Source organism: Drosophila kikkawai, chromosome 2L, assembly GCF_030179895.1.
Source record: "Drosophila kikkawai strain 14028-0561.14 chromosome 2L, DkikHiC1v2, whole genome shotgun sequence".
In the NCBI taxonomy this organism is placed as follows: domain Eukaryota; kingdom Metazoa; phylum Arthropoda; class Insecta; order Diptera; family Drosophilidae; genus Drosophila; species Drosophila kikkawai.
In genome coordinates this window covers 15,309,947-15,328,935 of record NC_091728.1, presented here as the reverse complement: position 1 = coordinate 15,328,935, position 18,989 = coordinate 15,309,947, and the positions used below count along the sequence as shown (strand labels likewise).

The following is an 18,989-nucleotide window of genomic DNA, read 5'->3' as shown; positions in this document are numbered from 1 at the left end:
TTCGTAGTTTACAAATATAATTATTAATACAATGTTTTAGCTGATATTGACTAAAAAATCAACTATTTTGAGCTAAAATAATAGCTCCTCTTCGTTGTGTTCCACTGTGCATGTTTCAAATTACACAAAAATTAAGTAGACTTCACTTTTCTTGTTTACAGACTTGTGACAGTCCGGCAACATTGGGAGTCTGACTTTAAAAACGCGCTAATTTAAGGCTGTTGTTTGAAAATTGTTCGCCGATCATGGAAGATTTCGAGAAAATTGAGAAGATCGGTGAAGGCACATATGGTGTGGTGTATAAAGGACGAAACCGGGTAACCGGTCAAATAGTTGCTATGAAGAAAATTCGTCTGGAATCTGATGAAGAGGGCGTCCCTTCGACAGCAATCAGGTAACCTGCATTGGCGTCGGATGAATCGGAGACATCCAAGCCTTTCGCAAAATATGTGTGAATATGTTTTTTTATGTTTTGCGTTAAAGTAAAAAGCATATTCTTAAGTGAATACTGCAAGGTATTTTTGTGTTCTTTAAGACAATATTAGGTAAAAAACACCAATAAGCAAGAACAATCTGATGTACAGCCATATGCGCGTATGTACATACATCAATTCATAACTTTTTATTCGAATGATGCACATTTGCAAGATTAGCATAGCTCTCATTATCAATTTAATTCAACAAATTTGTTTTTCAATACAGGGAAATTTCATTGCTAAGAGAGTTAAAGCATGAAAACATTGTCTGTTTGGAGGACGTTCTAATGGAGGAGAATCGCATATATCTGATCTTTGAATTCCTCTCGATGGACCTTAAGAAGTACATGGACTCGCTTCCGGCAGACAAGTATATGGAGAGTGATTTGGTCAGGAGCTACCTGTATCAGATAACGAGTGCCATTCTCTATTGCCACCGTCGGCGAGTGCTGCATCGTGATCTGAAGCCACAGAACTTGTTGATTGACAAGAACGGCCTGATAAAGGTGGCCGACTTTGGTCTGGGACGATCCTTTGGCATTCCCGTACGCATATACACGCACGAGATCGTGACCCTGTGGTACCGGGCACCAGAGGTCCTGTTGGGCTCCCCTCGATACTCCTGTCCGGTGGACATATGGTCCGTTGGTTGCATATTCGCTGAGATGGCAACAAGGAAACCGCTTTTCCAGGGTGACTCGGAAATCGATCAACTATTTCGAATGTTTAGGTTTGTTAATAACTATATTGTGTACTTGTCATGATAATCACGTTGTCTGGGTCTTGCAGAATTCTTAAAACACCAACTGAAGACATTTGGCCAGGCGTTACCTCACTGCCCGACTATAAGAATACATTCCCCTGCTGGTCGACCAACCAATTAACCAACCAGCTTAAGAATCTTGATTCCAACGGTATTAATCTCATCCAGAAAATGCTAATCTACGATCCTGTTCACCGCATTTCCGCCAGCGATGTACTAAAGCATCCGTACTTTGATGGGTTTGAGTCTGGTTTTGCAAGGAATTAATGTGTGTGGTGCGTCTGTGTTCTGTATTCTGAGTTTAAAAACTATATAAGTTAAGCAGAAACGAAGTTAATCTTTACATTTTCCGAAATCCAATAACCATAGCAATAAATGTGTAAACAAAGTTAGTTTCAAGCTGTTTCTTGGGAAGATTTCACATCTCTAAATGAAAAAAATCAACGGTATTTTAGCTTAGGTGGTAAAATGGTATATACATCTTGGATTTATTTTATAGTAAGAATTTCAGGTGTGTCTTAAATATGAAAATCTTCGTTGAAACTGGTCCTATTGTAGAGGGCACGGCTGGCACCGTTCTCGTTGCGGTTAAACAGTCCAAAGCAGCCGCGTCGCTTCATCACATAGGCGCCCAGGATGGTTGGAATAGCAATGAGCAGGACCACGAGCAGTCCAACCCAGATTAGGCTACCGCTCGAACCTGCCGCCAGATGTTCATTTGAAACTCGCAGGACAGTGACGTCCTTCAGCTCACTCGGAGTGGCGCACAGGACATCATTGGCCAGCAGAGGATTGGTTTTGTTAATCTGCTGTATCAGGATGTTGATCAAGTGATCGTTGCTGGTATCACAGCTCCAAGGATTGAATCGCAGGTCCAGCGTCTTCAGCTTATCCCATCGAACGAGTAGAGGTGTGGGCAGCGTCGTCAGGTTGCAGTTCTTCAGATAAACCTGCGCAAATAATCCTATAAAAATCTTATCTTGAAAGTTATGTGGTTCCTAATTACGTGTTCCAATGGGGGATAGTCCAGGTATCTTCCTCCAGTTACGTTTTTAGATAAGGCCAGCTCATCGATTTCGTTTAGCACTTTGTTGTCGGACAGAATCAATTCGGTGAGGTCTAAAAATGTTTATAATATATTAGAAAACTTTAAATTGTATGGTGTTATCATAGAGCTTTCCCAGCACTTGCACTTACTTTGCAATTCACTGAGTGCTCCAGTGCCAATTTTAAACAAATATGGCATATAAGACATGCGCAAATACCTCAAGCTAGTCATCGGTGGAAATACACTAGAGATTAAGTAAAAATAAAAATTTAATAGCTATAAACCTTGAACGAATTGCATGTCTTACTTATCGCCCTCCAAACTAGCAATTGGATTTTCGTCTAAAACAAGACGTTCCAGGTTTTTGGCATATTTCAGAGCCTCTGGGAGCTGACGGAACAGATTTCCCGATGCTATCAAATCGTCAAGATCTCTGGGTCCATGGAGAACTGTCGTCGGCAGGTCTTCTATTTCCAAATACGAAATATCCAGAGTCTAAAATGGTACAATATAGCTTTAAAAGTGTCTAAACCATGAGATATGACGCACCTTCAATGAAGTCAATCCCGAAATGGCCGTTTCTGTCAGTTTGTCAATTACTTGAAAGGTATTTGAGCACAGAATCAGCTCCTCCAGGTAGGGAATGTGCTCAAAGAGATCAGCATCCAGGGAATGGATCTCATTGTTGCCCAAATTGAGGGACTTCATATTTTTCAAGGCCTCGAAAGCGTTCTCCGAGTAGCGTCCCTTGAAAACATCGGGCCTTAGAGCCTTCGCTGTCAGCTTGTTGTGCGACAGATCTAGGGTGCTGAGCTCGGTTAGGTTCTGGAAGGCTGCGTCGGCAATGTCAGCGATCTGGTTATACGCCAAATACAAATTCTCTACGCTATATTTCGGAAGAATAGCAACGCTGGTCAAGTTATTGTGCTCCAACTTGATGGTTTTAAACTCATAATCGCCGTTGGTCAGGATCTCCCACTCCTCGGCCGAGAGCCACTGGCCAAGCTTCTCGCTGCAATCCAGCAAACTGGTGTCCAAATTGCAGATGCATTTCTTACAAAGCGCGCTCTCCTTCACATTTGTTTTTTCCTGAAAATAATATATTTTAAATGAAAAGTAATATGATTCACCGGAAGAGCTTTGACTCAACTTCAATTTTTTTTTTGTTATTTATATTTTCCACCTTTTGCAATACTTTTTCTGTTATCGGCTGTTAAAGGCTTTTATCTTTGACTCATTTTTCACTTCAGCGAGTATCTTATCGGTTCGATTTTACTCGGTTAGCTTTATATATTGAAACAATTTATAACAATTTTTAATAGATCTCTCTTCTATTTTTATTTTAAAACAAATCACATTGAATAACATTTTACACTCCTCGAACTACAAAAAGAAACTATTGTTAATACCTTTGTAACTGCTGCCGCCGTAGTTGTTTCCGATTGGCCAGCAACCTTAGTTATAACGATGCAGAAAATCGTAACAACCAATATGGTTGAAGTTACCAAATTCATGATGAATTTTTTTTAACGAAACTTTTCACACAAATAACTAAATTTTGAAGCTTGTTCACCGACCAATTAATTGTAAATGACTAAACAACAAGAGCACATAGTTCCACCATATTAAAATCCTAATCTTTTTTCAGTCATTATCTTATCTGCGCCAAAGCATTGATAACACTGGCCAACAAAATGTTGGCTCTTCCGTTTGTTTCCAAAAATGTTGAGCTTTGCTAAGGGTTTGTCAAATATACAGATATATTTCAAATTCCAGTGATCGTAGAGGTCTCTCTTTGGCTAAATAAAACGAACAAACAGCATAGTGTAACTCCTTTATCGATTGAATACACAGATAAGATAGAGGGAATAAGCTTATATATATATACGATGTGACTAAGTGAAGGTCTCTCTGTCTGTTTAATGGAATGCTTAATAATGTCATATATTTTATTTACAAATGTATTTCTTTGGTGTCTTAGCTTTTAAACACAAAATGTTGACAATTTCCCCAAACAAAAAATAAAACAAAGTGGCCACAACTAATAACAGATATAATTAAGGGCCAAAGGTCGGGAAACCGCGCTGGAGCTGGGATCAGCAAAGAAGCAGCCACAATGATTATCATAACGATGTTTGATATATTTCGCATATGGCTGTGCTCAGGTCTAAGACATTTGAATAATAAATGAAATGTCACTGTTGATACTAACGCTGGCAGCAACAGTTTATCTCTGGCCAAGAGGGGCAGCATGCTGAACACAGAGACTTCGAGGAAGAGGAGCATTTCGTTGGGCCACCACTTTAGTAGGAATAAAGCAGGTAAGGCCGCAAGAAGTATCGTCTTTTCGTGGACCTAAAACAAAAGACTGTTAAATAACAAATCTTTAATGTAAAAGAAAAAAACTTACTTGAAATGAGAATAAAAAGAAGGCCAGTGATGTGTTGAAGAGAGCCAGTAAAAACCCGAGCTGGGTACGTCTGCGGAAGAGAGCTATATTTGTGGGCAAGGCTGCGATTAAAGTACATCCAATGCAGACAAGGGCCATCTGGTCGTTAAGCAAATGTTTCCTGTAAAGTTTATTGAATTAAAAATGGTTTGCCATGTGTTGCATATTTTGTTTACCCACTTGAGTTTCCAAACCACGTTTATGGCACACCAGACATTGGCCACCTTGTCTTCGAAAACACCTCGTGCCACAGGAAACAGGCGTTGCAAGACTCCAAGAGCCCTTGGCAGCGAACCCAGCCAGGGAGACCATAAAATAGCAAATGTGGCAAGCACAATGGCTCCAATCCGTGATAGTCGAGCAACGAAGGCACCAAACCTAGAGTTGGGATAAAAACAGGAACACAATTAAAAAGCTGCTTTAGGCAAGTAAAGGTTAATCAGGTACCCACCTTTCCTGGTTCACACATTCGCCCAAAAGGAAAGCAAAGAACGGCAGGCTGTGGTACAGCTCCATTTGCTTGTAGTTCAAAGCCAATGTAAAGAAAAACGAAGCAATGTAGAGTCTACCCCGCAGGATAGCCGCAACTGCTGCGGCCGCCAGACCAAGCGATATATTATTGTACTGAAAGTGTCCGTTGTCTATAAGGATTTGACCCGGATATACCACTGTGAGCATAAACAGGAATAGCTTGTCATCGCCCTGGAAGGATTTATCTAGGCATAGGCACACGGCCAACAAGGCCGGCAAATAGACGAGGATATCGGCAGCGACAACTGTTGATCGCATGAAGCGCTTGTGCTCCGGGGACTGGTAGCCTCTGCTTTTGTGCAGCTCGACAAAGCGTGGATTTATGGCTTTGCCCAGTTTCCCCACTATATAGCTGTGATAAGCGGTAAGCGGTGGATAGTCCAGGCCCCAGTACATCAAGTCATTGTTGGAGCTGTTTGTGTACCATTCGCCGGTATCCAAATTCACCGTTACCTCCTGCCAGTGGCGCTGCGCCTCGTAGTCGCCATACATGGGCGGGGTGTTAAAACCCGAGTACGAATATAGTGATATTATTGACCTAACCGCCAGACCCAAAAAGGCAGCTGCTAATAACTCGGATTTCATGTTTTTTGTTTTGCCAACATGTTCTAAAGATGGCACTATTCAGTTGGCTGGAATGATCGATGACTTGTTATCGATAAACAATTAAGTCAAGGTATCGTCAAGGTTTGTCCGGAATAGAAACGGAGAAAGTGACAGTTAACTTTTAAATACAACAAATTCGCACTCATATGTGTATAAGCCACACAGTGATAATAATGCTGTTAAAAATACAATGTAGTTATACTTTCTTAAAATTGATCTGTTTATTTAAAACTTTTTTATTTCTGCAACAAAATTTGTAAAACTGTATTCCGTATCTTTAAGGTTAAACGAAAACGAAACTGGCACATCATTTCTGCCTGTTGTTGTTGTTTAGATGCAAGACTTTAAGCGCTCTGTAAAACGCCCACAAAAGTAATATTTATTTACAGTTGTACATACAATATATATGAATTAGCATACATACTTCTAAAGGTGCTTACATAAATCAATCTATATACTAAATATCGAACACTGAGCAGAATAACAGTTAAAGGTGACGATCAAATTTTTGAGTTATTAGGTAACAAATCTGTATGGTTTTCAGTTTTTTTTATCCTTAGTTTTACGCTAATTCCATTGTTTTGTAACATTAAAATGTCAGTACCAGTACCAGTCAATAAATATGAACATCTAAGCATACATTTTATCGTTCGTACCACCATGTTTACCATAATCGTTCAAAATCTGCCGCATTTTATAAGTTTGGTTGTGGTAACAAGTTGATGAATTATCTTATTTCTCAATTCAATACATTGCATGTAATGGAAGTCTATATACAGTTTAATCTTAGAGTACGTAAATGTCTTACAATGCTTTCGCATTCTCAATACATGGTATGTCAATGATCTATTTACACATCTCTTCTATTTTAAAACAAATATTCAATTCTTTTTACTTTCGAATGATTGAAGTTGCTCCATTCTTCGGAATATCGTGACTTATTAGTTTCAGCTATGCATAAGAACTATAATGGATACTACGAATACCTTGTGAGTAACTGTAACTGCTAACGGGAATCGATCCAATACTATCGCGGCTAGTACCAGGAACATGCCACAGAAACACAGGCTTTCGGTTGGAGCTACTCCTGTTCTTTTGGTTCCATTCAAACCGCCCAAACTGATTAATCCAAAGGTTCCGTTTCCATTGTTCTCAGTATCTAGGATACTCCGATTGGCGTGCTGCATGGCTGCCGTCTTTTCTCCTACAAAAAAATATAAACAGTTAAAATGTTGTACTTTTGTTATATTTTTGTGTGAACCTTACCTCTTAAGACATGTACTGTGATGCTGGCAGGACGGGCATTTGATGGAGCACATGTATAGTTGCCGGCATGACGAAAATTGACCTGCTTGACAGTGAGAACACTCACTGAAGGATTGAGAAGATATGCAGACTGATGTTGCTGCACGTATGGCGTTGATGATGGTGGATTGATGGCCCCCTTAAAGCTATCCAAGCTGCCGAGTAAGTTGTTGAGAACCCCACCACCCCCACTGCTGGATTCCATGGGGTTGGCGGAGTTGGGAGGCGACACCACGCGAGATTTGTTTCCCGGCGTGCTTCTAAAGATTTGTGGATTCTGCAGGCTACTTTGTCCAATGGATGTCACAACAAACCCTCCTTGTGAATCATAATTGATCATTTTACTATCATGGTACCTGTAAAAGTATAAGAAAACATATTAGCAGGCTGAGTTAATGCTTTAATATTTAAGGCTATAGGGCATTGAAAAAACATCCATTGCTATTGATTTCAAAATAGTTTTTGCACTTCGCGTAACTAAAACCATACCCAGCCACAGCTCTTTAGAAAAAGGACGCTTGTGAAGGTCACGAAGCCTTTCAAAAATGTTTGATAAAAACTAGAGAATATATGTATTAGAATTTCTACATTCGATGCTCAAAGCATTGGAAAGTTTAAGTTAAATCAAATAATATGCCAAACAAAACCCTGTAGGTGTTGCTAATCTATTCAATTTTAAAAGTACCATCATCATCATTTCTTACCAAAATACAAATGCAGGATTTTCAGTCGCTCGCTTCAGTTTGCATTCAAGCCGCAACGTAGAAGTCTCATCAATATGGAGCTCGGGTGCGCTAGATATTTCCGCAACCGCTTCTGCAAAATATTAAAATCAATTCTTTTAGCGCTCCGGTTTCGTTAAGAGTTAAAGTTTTTCTTTACTCACCGACTATCTTTAATTCTATAACAATTGACTGAGTTGGATAAATAGATAATTGACATTCGTAAAATCCCCGATCTTCCTCTCGAACAGCTTTAATTCTAAGTGACCAATGGCCCATGTGACGGGTGTGCTCGACTAAAAATCGTTTGTCGCTACTGTGCGTGGATAGTCCCACTGTTAAAAGCTGAAAGTCTTTTCTACGTATCCAAGAAACCTGCAATTTGGCATACAAATCGATGAGAAAACAATTCATTATTTTATTGGGGTAATTAAACAAGTTGAGAATAAAATCGTGTTGATTACTTACCGTTGCTGGAGAATTAACTTTGACCACACAGGGCAAAATGGCAAGTCCTCCCTTTTGTGCAATAACACGAGTGTTGTTTTTGGTGTTAAATTGACTTTGTATAGTATTTCCAAAGTGATTTTGAGACGACGTAATTTTTCCTACATCTAAATTGTTAAAAAATGATTTAAAAGTTATTATTTATTAAAATAATGCATTAGTTTTATTATTTGTATGTCAAAAATATTTAAATAAGTACGAACCCTGTTACTAATAATAATAATATTGGGATTTGATTTTAATTATGATTAATTTCGTAACCACAAATGATGACAAAACAAATACAAAATGAAAAATGAATTTAGATTATTTCGTTTACTTGAAAAATAATAATAATATCGTAAGCATGTTGCTGATAAAAACGCTATAAAACTTGGCAACTGAAAACTTTTTTTCGTAGCATACAACATTGCGCCTGAGCTTTTTGCCAAACTGAAAACTGGAATCAAGGATTCTTCACTATTTATCATTATGTTCCGCTTTTACTTACCAGAGAATGTTGAACTAAGGAGTAGCAAAAAACATGATAAATGCAAGTGCCATCTTTTCGGTTCCATTATTTCCAAATTCGAGACTCCACGGATCGTATACTTTTGCAATTTAAACTTGTATCCAACACATTTTTTCTGCAATGAACTTTAATTTATATGTATTTGTACATAAGTACGCATGTATGTATGTATGTATGTTTCTACAAATTGCAGAAATGCCAATGCATTACGAATGTACATACATACATATTTATTTTCGTCACGGTATGTGTTTGTGTATTTTAGATACATGAAAATTATATGTAACGGTCACAAAAAATAATTCATCACTGATTAATTGCATTTCGTGTTTGCAAATCTTGTGTTTTCTGTTCCGTACATACATGCATGTTAATTACATCCACATGCACCAATATCTTATGCTCACGGACTGACTAAAAATACACACGACACGGATACAAACATATACATAAAATGTATATATGCATGTATTAAAATGTGTTTCTTAAGGAAATGCATACACAGAAAACGGAAGAAAACTCACTAGTTGTTTTTTATTTTCCCTATTTTCCTTTGCAACGACAGTTCGGCAAGTCCTTATGCGTATATACACATTTCCGTCTTAATTGTTTATGCAATCATAAAGTATACAGATGAATTATTTTCACAGCTACATATTTTCGACACTAAGGTAAAGATTGATTTACGGATACAAAATCGTATGTATTGACTATCAAAGGTGCAGTCCAAATCCTTTATACAGTTTTCTGCATCATTCTTATTAGATTTGCACATATGCGCGTGTGTGTGTTTGTGTGAGTGCGAGTGTGTGCTTAGAGAAAATGGCACAATTCTGATTCGAATTTTACTTGGTGTATCTCGAGAATGCGCAGACAGCGCCCGGCGAGTACAACTTCTTTTTCGAAATGCCAATCGTAGACTGAAATTGAAGTCGGCAAAAAATATTGTCCGTAACTCACGCAATCGCATTATGTTTGTCTCTCAAGGAACATTCATGGAACTGCGCGCATCGAAGGAGGGATGATAGCCAGGAATTATTTAATATTATTCATATTTACAGCACGGAAGTTCAATGAATAACGAATGGAATGAATTACATAAAACAGAACCAAGGGGTAACGGTAACAACCATTGAACGGATGGGATTCCAATAACGAAAATAGACACGAGAGCAGGTTGGTGGGGGAGTCCAAACCTCTAAAAATACACAAACATTCTAAATTGTATTTGAGTCCTGATTTTTTGAAATTACCGGTCGTAGGTCCAATTGGAAGACACATTTTGATACCTCTATAGTGGTTGTTTTTATTTATAATTTAGCGTTTGTAATGTATTATGTATATACATATATGTTTTTAAATATATATATTTAATAAACTTTTTTATATATTTTGTTGTTAAATCAAATCGTAAAACATGTGCAGAAGAATACCCCCCACATAGTAACGTTATTTCCAGTATGAAAGCCAATTTGGGCTTTGGTCACACTGCCCTGCCGTGCCGGTTGTCAAAAGCACTAAATATCCCATAGCGCATTCGATTTTTTTAATGTACGTGTCCAAAATTCGAGTCCGACTATGAGTAAAAATATTGCTATTTTTCTGGCTCTAAGCGCATTGTTGGGCTTCTTCAATGCCAATGCCGAGATCGTAAACACCAATGTGGAAAGAACACTGGATTTGACCTCGCAGCTGGTGAAGACGACGACAAGAATATCGGCCGAAGATGCAGCCGGCAAAGCCATCGCCGAGTACGTGTTTTTCGTGGCGGAGCCAAGCCTCGCATACATTGCCGTGAAAGACAGTGCCGACAAGAATGTGCAAGTGCGGAAGAACGACGAGCAGAGCTTCACGTTCACCTTCCCGAAGGCCTCCGCCAAGCAGACTTTCGTCGTGGAGACCGTCTCCTCCAAGGGCATTCTGCCGCATCCCGAGGAAATCCGCCAGAACGACAAGCAGTTTGTGCGATATATCGGCAACTTGCATCTGTACTCCAAGTACAAGACCAACGCCCAGAAGGCTACTGTCAAGCTCAGCTCCTCGAACATATTGTCGCACACGCAGGTGAAGCCCTACTCGGTGTCCGCCAACAAAATCACCTTGGGAAGCTATGAGAACGTGGAAGGTGAGTCAGGAAAAACGCCTACTTTTTTCGGAAAAGGATTCATGTTTTTATTCACTTTTGTAGCTCTCAGCCAGGAGCCGCTCGTTATCCATTACGAGAACTCCTCACCGTTCGTCACCGTCAATACGCTGGAGCGCACCTTGGAAATCTCGCATTGGGGCAACATTGCCGTCCAGGAGGCCATTCAGATGACGCACACCGGGGCCAAGCTGAAGGGATCCTTCTCGCGCTACGATTTCCAAAAGGAAGGCCGTTCCGGTCAGTCTGCGCTGAAATCGTACAAAACCTATTTGCCGGCATCGGCATCGGGTGTCTATTACCGCGACACCAATGGCAACATTTCCACCTCAAACATGAACTCGGGACGGGACTTTATCGAACTTGAGCTCCGTCCGCGCTTTCCCCTCTTCGGCGGCTGGAAGACGCAGTACACCCTGGGTTACAACGTCCCCAGCTACGAGTACATGTTCAGCGACGGCAACAAGTACCAGCTGAAGATGCACCTCATCGACCACATCTACGACAACATGGCCATCGATGAGGCCACCATCAAGATCATACTGCCCGAGGGTTGCAGTGACATCAAGCTGTCGCCCCCGTACTCGGTCAGCAGGCTGCCCAACGAGCTGGTGCACACCTATCTGGACACCACTGGACGTCCTGTGATCTCGTTCACCAAGTCCAATCTGGTCGAGAGTCACATTTCCGACTTTACGCTCTACTATAGCTTCTCGAAGATTTCCCTGCTGCAAGAACCACTCCTGGTCAGCGGCTTTATTTATATTATCTTTGTAATCACCATTGTGTTTCTGCGTCTGGACTTTTCCATCACCTCACATTCGCATAAAGATTAAGTTACAGCATTATTAAAGTTTGCATTTCGATATAAAATAGATGTTCTCTTCAAACGGAATATAAATTGGAAACACGTACATACATATTTTGCAGAAATACAGAACAAAGTAATAAAAAAAAAACTTGCAATCGCAGGAAAAGATAACCAAGTATTGGTTTAAGTTTAATTATTTATTGGATTGTAAAATCTCCTCGATCAAAATATGTAGGTAGAAATAAACTAAGACAAAATGTTCTTAAACGGCCTTAAAAAATATAAATCCACGAACGTCGACTTAAGACTCGTTAACTGTTTGCAAAACAGGCTCGGAAAAGACCCGCAAACGATCCGTTTTTGAGCTATAGCTAGTTTTAACTTGGGAAAAATACTGGAGTTATTTAATGACTTTTAAAAATGTTTCAAATAAATTTCTTATAAATTAAATTCTAGTTTTTCTAGTTTACTAATTAAATTGAATATATTAAATTGAAATTTGAAATTATTCCATTTCCGAATCAGCTCTTTAGGACATTTTCCGTCATCTCAAGTCAGTGAAATCCGGGACATGCGCACCACGAGCAGGGAAAAATTAATCCAAGTGTTTTGCACTTTTTCGAGAAGTGTGCTGTGTGCGCTGTGTACATATGCATTGGTGTGTTTTTTTTGTATTAAATTGTTGGAAAAATATGGATTAATCAATGGCGCTTGCAGTTTTTTACTTAAAACAATGCACAAAATATAACAATGGAAAACAACGACAGTTAACGTGAATCAAATAAGCTGAGATTAGGAAGTTTTCTCGCCATGGAGAGGTACATATGTACATACAGGCGGAAAATCGATTGAAATAATTTTCGGCCTGTAAACAGAGTTCAACAAAAATAAAGATGAAGTGATAAAAAACGTTAAATGCACCAATAAATGTTTTAAGTAAGTTTATGTGAAGTTTGAAATTCGTTTTATTGGAAACGGTTATTATTAGTGGCTTTTAAGATACATTTTCATCTATGTATCTTTATGTATACATTTATGTGAAAACAGGACATTAACTTTTATGTGACTGAACAAAGTTAATGAAAAAGTTTAAACAAATTTTAAGATTTGGTCCAGTTATACTTAAAGATTATAAAACGTTGACATGGTTATGATTGCACCAGTATTCCGGATTACTCATGTGCGCCCTTGGCCCTTTTTTATTGTTTGTATCTGAAATAGAGATGTGTGAAAAAATAAGCAATTAAAAATAGTATCCAACTAGTTTTATGTATATACATACATATGAATATATATTTAAGTATTTATATATAATAAAAAATTAAGAAAGCTTAAATCCTAAAAGAAAATAAACAAATTTACCGGATGCCGTAGTTGGGGTTAAATGAAGTCTGGATATTAATATTATTAATATTTTCTTATAACAATTCTTAGTTAAATATCTGCTGATTTAAATATTTTGCAAAACATATTTCATGTTCAATAACAAAAAACATACATTTTAAATGTGTATTAACAAGTTTCAAGAGTTTTCCCAACCTTTTCTCGCCTCTAATAAAAAATGCTCACTAATTGCAGATCGGAAAATACATAGCTATTCTCCGACTATGAATCCAAATGGAGCTGACCTGGGTCACAACAATAGGCGGAATGACAAGGGGAATCCCGATGGCGTCCACCCCTCCTCCATGCGTGGCAGCAGCAACGCCAGCTCTACGCGCCGGAAGTCCATCAACTTCCAGAATCAGCTACAACTGGCCTTGGAGTCCAATGAGTGCGATGTGATGTACTGCAGCCTGTCGTCGGGTCGCTTCCGAGCCCCGCCGTCGAGCAATGAGAACTTCCCGCCCTATGCGGGCAAACTGAAGCTCTCGCCGCTGGAGAAGTACGATGATGTGAATAGGGGTGTACCGCCGCCATCGCCGGCTCCCAACAGTGACTGCTTTGCCACCAGCTGCGTGGCCAGCCAGGTTCCATCGCAGTCGTGCAACGTGGGCTCCAAGCCGGAGCAACCGCCCGTGGTAACCCAGAAACATGGAATGGGGGGAGCGAGCAATGTGAACTATCACCATCAACGCGGTGTTTCGCCAAACTCCAGATATCGTTTGGAGCGCTATCGCGAGTCGCAGCAGCAAACGCCGCAGGCAAATCTGGGCGGTATGCCCTCGGCCGTGCCCCTGCCCTCGGTGTCCTCGACGCGCCTCCTACTGCCTTCCAATGTACCCTTGCCGCTCGCCCAGTGCGATAACTACAATGCCTATCTGGGATCCACAGTGCACACGCCGGTCAAACGATATGTGCCCACACCGCCGCCAGCTGGCGATCTCTATGCCGACCTCAGCATGTCGTCGTCTTCGCCCGCGGGCAATCTGCCCACTCCCGCCGCCTCCGCATCCGCAACGGGATCCGGATCATCGGCGCAATCACAGTACGCCAATATGCCGTACAGTTACCGCAACAAGTGCTGCCACAGCGAGACCTCGCACGGCAGCCTAAGCCGCACCTCGCAGACGTACATCGGGAATGTGAGCTGCTCGCCGGCCGCAGCCTGCACCTCGCCATCACCGGCACCCTCCTCGACCATGTCGATGGTTTTGTCGGCGGCCAGCTCTTGTTCGCCGATAACTACTGCCAATAATCTAGCCCAGCGCGGCGACCAAACGGTGATGTCGCGACACCGGGGCGGCGGCGGTGAGGATAGCAGCGACTCTATGGTCGTGGTGGCACCAGGAGGAGCTGCCTCTGGGGCCCAGATCGAGGACAACCCATCGGGGACGTGCCTGCACTGCAATACGGTGCGGCGGACCACAGGCGTGCATCAGACCACTCAGACTACGGGGCCCATTAGCCCGGTGCCCATATCCCTGCCCGTGCCCATGCCCATTCCGGTGATTTCAAGCCTCAACGAGCAGATGCAGCAGAATGCCGGCATGGATCAGTCCAGCAACAACAGCAGCCTGGTGTCCGTGCCCGTGCAGGGGAAGCGGCACGATGCAATGGGCCTTCAGGGATCAGTTTCCGGTTCCGGATCAGGGTCCAACCAGCACCAGATGTACCGCAGCCAGATGGTTAGCAATCCGAGGCTGCAACACATCCATCACCAGACGCAGCAGCACCAGTCGCTGCAGGTTCTCCCACAGCCGCAGCTGCATCATCTGTCGTGCAAGAAACGACTCGGCATCTATCTACGCCGCACCACCTCACAGTTTTTCGGCGTGGAACCGAGCACAGAGGCGGTGGACTGTGCCCTCTGGCAAGGACGTCATCGCCGGCTCGCGATCCGCTGCTTCGGGATGTTCGACACCGAATTGGAGTACCACATGCAGCAGGCAGGCGGCGAGGATATGCAGGGCAATGGAAATGGCAGCGGCGGGAATGGCAATGGCAACGGAAATGGCTATGCTCCCGATCGCCCCGACATCTTGCCCGTCCAGGATGCCCTTGGCATGGACATGACGCTGGGCGGCGATAATCGGCGGCAGAAGTGCTACACCAATCGCGACTTCCTCGCCGGGGAGTTCGTGGAGCGCAAGGCATCGGTGGGCTACATGTTCGTGGCGATGGTCAGCTACTTGGTGCACATGTTCAACAAGCGGCGGCCCATCCAGATGCACCGAGTGCGCTGTCCCTGGCAGTGGTCGCGCAGCTTCGCCCCGCTCCATGTAACATCGCAGCAGGCGGACACCGACAGCCTGACGGATGGCTTCGAGGCGATCATCGAGGACGAGGTCTTCTTCGACAGTCCCTGCGAGATAACTGCCAACGGGCTGAACGATGAGGGCTCCGAGATCGGCGGGGGCGGCGGCAGACAGGCCTCGTCAGCTGTTAAGGCCCGCCCCTGCACAGGTGATCCATCCGCCGGCAGCGGCAATATGGGTGTGGGGGTCAGTGTCTATATGGCGGAACGCCAGCAGAATGGCTGGAGAACGTCCGCCTTGAACAACGGCGGCAATGCCAGCAATGATATCAACCTAACCGGCGGCAACGGCGGCGACCAGGCCTCCCATCAGCCGGGTGGCGGCCACATACCGCTTTGCAGCTCTGTTTCCAGCCAAATGCAGCCGGCGATGCGCACTTCGCACTCCACCAGCTCGACGTGCAATCGGGGCAACCGGATAACAGCCCAACTTCTTGACGGCGTTCTGGAGAATTCACGACGCCCGCCGCTGCGGTGCATCAAGTATTTCTCGGTCAATGACCTGGACGACCGCACCGACCATCGGCCCTTCTTCACCTACTGGATCAACACCGTGCAGATCGTGGTGCTCATTCTCTCCATCATCTGCTACGGTGTGGCCCCCATTGGCATCGGATCGGAGCAAAAGACGGGCCAGGTGCTGGTGACCAGCCTCAGTCTGCAGACGGTGCAGCATGTGGAGCAGCGCAACCTGTGGATCGGACCCAGGAACATCGATCTGGTGCACATGGGAGCCAAGTTTGCGGCCTGTATGCGTCGGGATGTCAAGATTACGGAGGTGGTTACCAAAACTCGGCGCCACGAAAGGGAAACGGCCTGTTGCATACGCAACGATGATTCCGGATGCGTGCAGAGCTCTCAGGCGGAGTGCTCCATAAGGGGTCTCTTTCCAACGGTAGGGATTAGGGGTAGAAACTCTATTATATTATTCACTAACGTGGATTTTCTATTTCAAAGAAATCCATATCGACTTGGAAGAAGTGGTCTCCGAGCGAGTCGGGACCAGGAGGACGAATATCCGGGTCTGTCTGCGGACTGGATCCCAAATTCTGCGATGCTCCAGCTTCGATAGCTCCCTACGAATGGCCCGACGATATCACCAAGTGGCCCATTTGCCGAAAAACCAATTCGTTTACCCAACGATATCGGTACAAGGATCACACCTCGGAGCACATGGTTTGCGAGGTCATTGGTCATCCGTGTTGCACGGGCCTCTACGGAGAGTGTCGGATAACGACCCGCGAGTACTGTGACTTTATAAAAGGGTATTTCCATGAGGAGGCATCGCTGTGCTCTCAGGTATATATCAACCTAATATATAGTTAAAAAAGTCACTTATTTCTAATAACACTTTCTATTTCTTACAGATATCGTGCCTGAATAACGTGTGCGGCATGTTCCCATTTATATCCGTAGAGACGCCGGATCAGCTCTACAGACTGCTCACATCGCTATGCATGCATGCCGGCATTCTTCATCTGGCCATAACGCTAATCTTCCAGCACTTGTTCCTGGCGGATTTGGAGCGTTTGATTGGAACAGTCCGTACTGCCATCGTCTATATACTGTCGGGCTTTGCTGGGAATCTAACGAGCGCCATTCTAGTACCACATCGCCCCGAGGTAGATTAATATTATATTATAATATTATATTACTATTCTATACTATTCTATCGAGCTCCGATTTTGACATTGTGTCCCAACCATCCCTTATACAGTTTAGGGGTTGACCCATGTAACGGCCGTTTTTGGACATAAAAATTGTCCTTGCAGGGTATTATAATTTCAGTCAGAAGTTTGCAACGCAGTAAAGGAGACGTTTCCGAACCCATAAACCATATATATTCTTGATCAGCATTAACATGCGAATCTTTCTAGACATGTCCGGAAGAAATCGATTTTTTGGCCAGTTTTGCAAAATTTTATAAGGGGTTACATCATTAAAATTAGCAAAAATGGCAAAAAATTTTGATTTCTTAAAATTTTAAATTTGGTATGCAGTTTTTTTAAATTAATAAAAACTAACACAAAACTGCTTTCCGAATCGAAATTAGTGCATTTTTGGCTTAGTTATGATATATTTTAATTGTTACCTGCAAGGATATTCAAACTTTGGCTGGCCAAAGTTTCTTTCTTGTTTTGTTTTAGTTCACTTTTTTGTGAAGAGCTTTGTAATTATAGGAAAGGAAACAGGAAGAAAACAGCACATAAATTTCCCCTCTTTAATCAGGTTGGACCCTCGGCCTCTCTCAGCGGAGTGGTGGCCTCACTGATCGCTTTGCTGGTGTGGATGCACTGGAAGTATCTGCACAAGCCGCACATCGCCCTGTTCAAGCTGCTGCTCCTTTGCAGCGTGCTAGTTGGGATCGGAACCCTGCCTTATCAGCTGAACTTTCTGGGATTGCTGGCCGGCGTGATTTGTGGCTGCCTTCTGACCGTATCCCTGGTGCCATTCACCACCTTCTCGAAATACGGACGCAAGAAAAAGGTGAGATAAATTATAGAATAAATATTTAAAATAAATTATGAAATAATACACTTGTTTCTTACAGATAAATCTAATTTGGACTTGCGTCCTGTTTCATGTCATCGTTTACACCGCCATGATTGTCACGTTTTATATTCACCCAAGTGAATTCCATTCAATTAGTTTTGTAGATATGTTTAGTAATAACAACGGATACGACAATTTCACCAACGGTGAACATCATGGCGTTGATATTGTAAGCAGTAATACGCGATACTCCCAGACGCAGAACTCCCAGTACTATTATCATCATCATTCCGACGACATCATTAGGAAGAGCGTAACATTCACCGAAAAGGCTCTCGTTTCGGTGGGTATATTTGAATAATATTTTAATAATAACTTAATCTTTAATCGCTTTGCTTTTCGTTGCAGCACATTTTGTATCCCGCTGCGCCGTCGCGAAAACAAAGCGCCGCTCAACAGCAATGGCAGGAAGTAGAGTTTAGTCGTTCGTTTAATCACCTTTCAAACTATAGTGATCGAATTAAGAAAAGTATTGGAAATATATCAAAGCTTAAGCAAGTGTTCACTTCACCCATTCGATTCTCCAACAACAACTCTAATCTTATGACTGAATTAACATCGGTGCACTCCGAAAGTAATAACCAGAAGTACTTAGGTTACATCAATAACGATAATAACAATACTGAATTCAATGTCCTTTAATATTTTACATATTAATCGAATCGAAAACCATTCTCATGACAACAATTTGACAAGTTTGAGTGCACAAAATAGATAACAATTATATGAATAATGCATTAAATGTCTATTTATGTATGTATAATCCGGAACTTCAAATGAATAAAGAATAATTAGCCTTAAAAATCTTGATCAACTGCACTTATTTATATAGAAGTGGACTGGGAATTGGGGAAGATCTTCCTATCA

At 42.3% G+C, this 18,989-nt stretch overlaps 6 protein-coding genes across 9 annotated transcripts; 3 read left to right on the top strand and 3 right to left on the bottom strand.

Annotated features, from left to right (window-relative positions):
* The first annotated feature begins 165 nt into the window (after window positions 1–165).
* Cdk1 (Cyclin-dependent kinase 1) lies at window positions 166–1,631 on the top strand. Its single transcript, XM_017170450.3, has 3 exons — window positions 166–394; window positions 703–1,206; window positions 1,266–1,631. The coding sequence occupies exons 1-3, from the start codon at window positions 246–248 to the stop codon at window positions 1,504–1,506; spliced, it is 894 nt and encodes a 297-aa protein (XP_017025939.1). The 5' UTR covers window positions 166–245; the 3' UTR covers window positions 1,507–1,631.
* LOC108077202 (chondroadherin) lies at window positions 1,629–3,833 on the bottom strand. The gene is made up of 6 exons (XM_017170449.3): window positions 3,697–3,833; window positions 2,837–3,376; window positions 2,595–2,782; window positions 2,437–2,531; window positions 2,246–2,358; window positions 1,629–2,189 (listed from the first exon to the last, which is right to left on the bottom strand). Exons 1-6 carry the CDS (start codon window positions 3,799–3,801, stop codon window positions 1,758–1,760), a joined length of 1,473 nt encoding a protein of 490 aa, XP_017025938.1. The 5' UTR covers window positions 3,802–3,833; the 3' UTR covers window positions 1,629–1,757.
* gny (ALG6 alpha-1,3-glucosyltransferase garnysstan) lies at window positions 3,696–5,894 on the bottom strand. Its single transcript, XM_017170413.2, has 4 exons — window positions 5,188–5,894; window positions 4,917–5,114; window positions 4,698–4,857; window positions 3,696–4,642 (listed from the first exon to the last, which is right to left on the bottom strand). Exons 1-4 carry the CDS (start codon window positions 5,850–5,852, stop codon window positions 4,265–4,267), a joined length of 1,401 nt encoding a protein of 466 aa, XP_017025902.1. The 5' UTR covers window positions 5,853–5,894; the 3' UTR covers window positions 3,696–4,264.
* A 204-nt stretch (window positions 5,895–6,098) lies between these two features.
* Window positions 6,099–9,816, bottom strand: dpr19 (defective proboscis extension response 19). Of its 3 annotated transcripts, none has more exons than XM_017170416.3 (7): window positions 9,443–9,816; window positions 8,898–9,033; window positions 8,369–8,514; window positions 8,065–8,275; window positions 7,883–7,994; window positions 7,140–7,534; window positions 6,099–7,077 (listed from the first exon to the last, which is right to left on the bottom strand). In XM_017170416.3, exons 2-7 carry the CDS (start codon window positions 8,962–8,964, stop codon window positions 6,821–6,823), a joined length of 1,188 nt encoding a protein of 395 aa, XP_017025905.1. In that variant the 5' UTR covers window positions 8,965–9,033; window positions 9,443–9,816; the 3' UTR covers window positions 6,099–6,820. The 3 variants fall into 3 exon arrangements, with proteins under 3 accessions (XP_017025905.1, XP_017025907.1, XP_070143722.1); XM_017170418.3 differs by having other exon boundaries at window positions 9,768–9,816; XM_070287621.1 differs by lacking the exons at window positions 7,883–7,994; window positions 8,065–8,275; window positions 8,369–8,514; window positions 8,898–9,033; window positions 9,443–9,816 and adding an exon at window positions 7,668–7,714.
* Window positions 9,817–10,444: 628 nt separating this feature from the next.
* LOC108077177 (dolichyl-diphosphooligosaccharide--protein glycosyltransferase subunit 1) lies at window positions 10,445–12,050 on the top strand. The gene is made up of 2 exons (XM_017170414.3): window positions 10,445–11,043; window positions 11,107–12,050. Exons 1-2 carry the CDS (start codon window positions 10,497–10,499, stop codon window positions 11,895–11,897), a joined length of 1,338 nt encoding a protein of 445 aa, XP_017025903.1. The 5' UTR covers window positions 10,445–10,496; the 3' UTR covers window positions 11,898–12,050.
* A 323-nt stretch (window positions 12,051–12,373) lies between these two features.
* On the top strand, window positions 12,374–18,947 carry rho-5 (rhomboid-5). 2 transcript variants are annotated; one of them, XM_070284221.1, is made up of 7 exons: window positions 12,374–12,690; window positions 13,451–16,464; window positions 16,527–16,868; window positions 16,937–17,191; window positions 17,799–18,056; window positions 18,121–18,405; window positions 18,471–18,947. In XM_070284221.1, exons 2-7 carry the CDS (start codon window positions 13,480–13,482, stop codon window positions 18,762–18,764), a joined length of 4,419 nt encoding a protein of 1,472 aa, XP_070140322.1. In that variant the 5' UTR covers window positions 12,374–12,690; window positions 13,451–13,479; the 3' UTR covers window positions 18,765–18,947. The 2 variants fall into 2 exon arrangements, with proteins under 2 accessions (XP_070140322.1, XP_017025927.1); XM_017170438.3 differs by having other exon boundaries at window positions 12,374–12,808.
* Window positions 18,948–18,989: the final 42 nt, after the last annotated feature.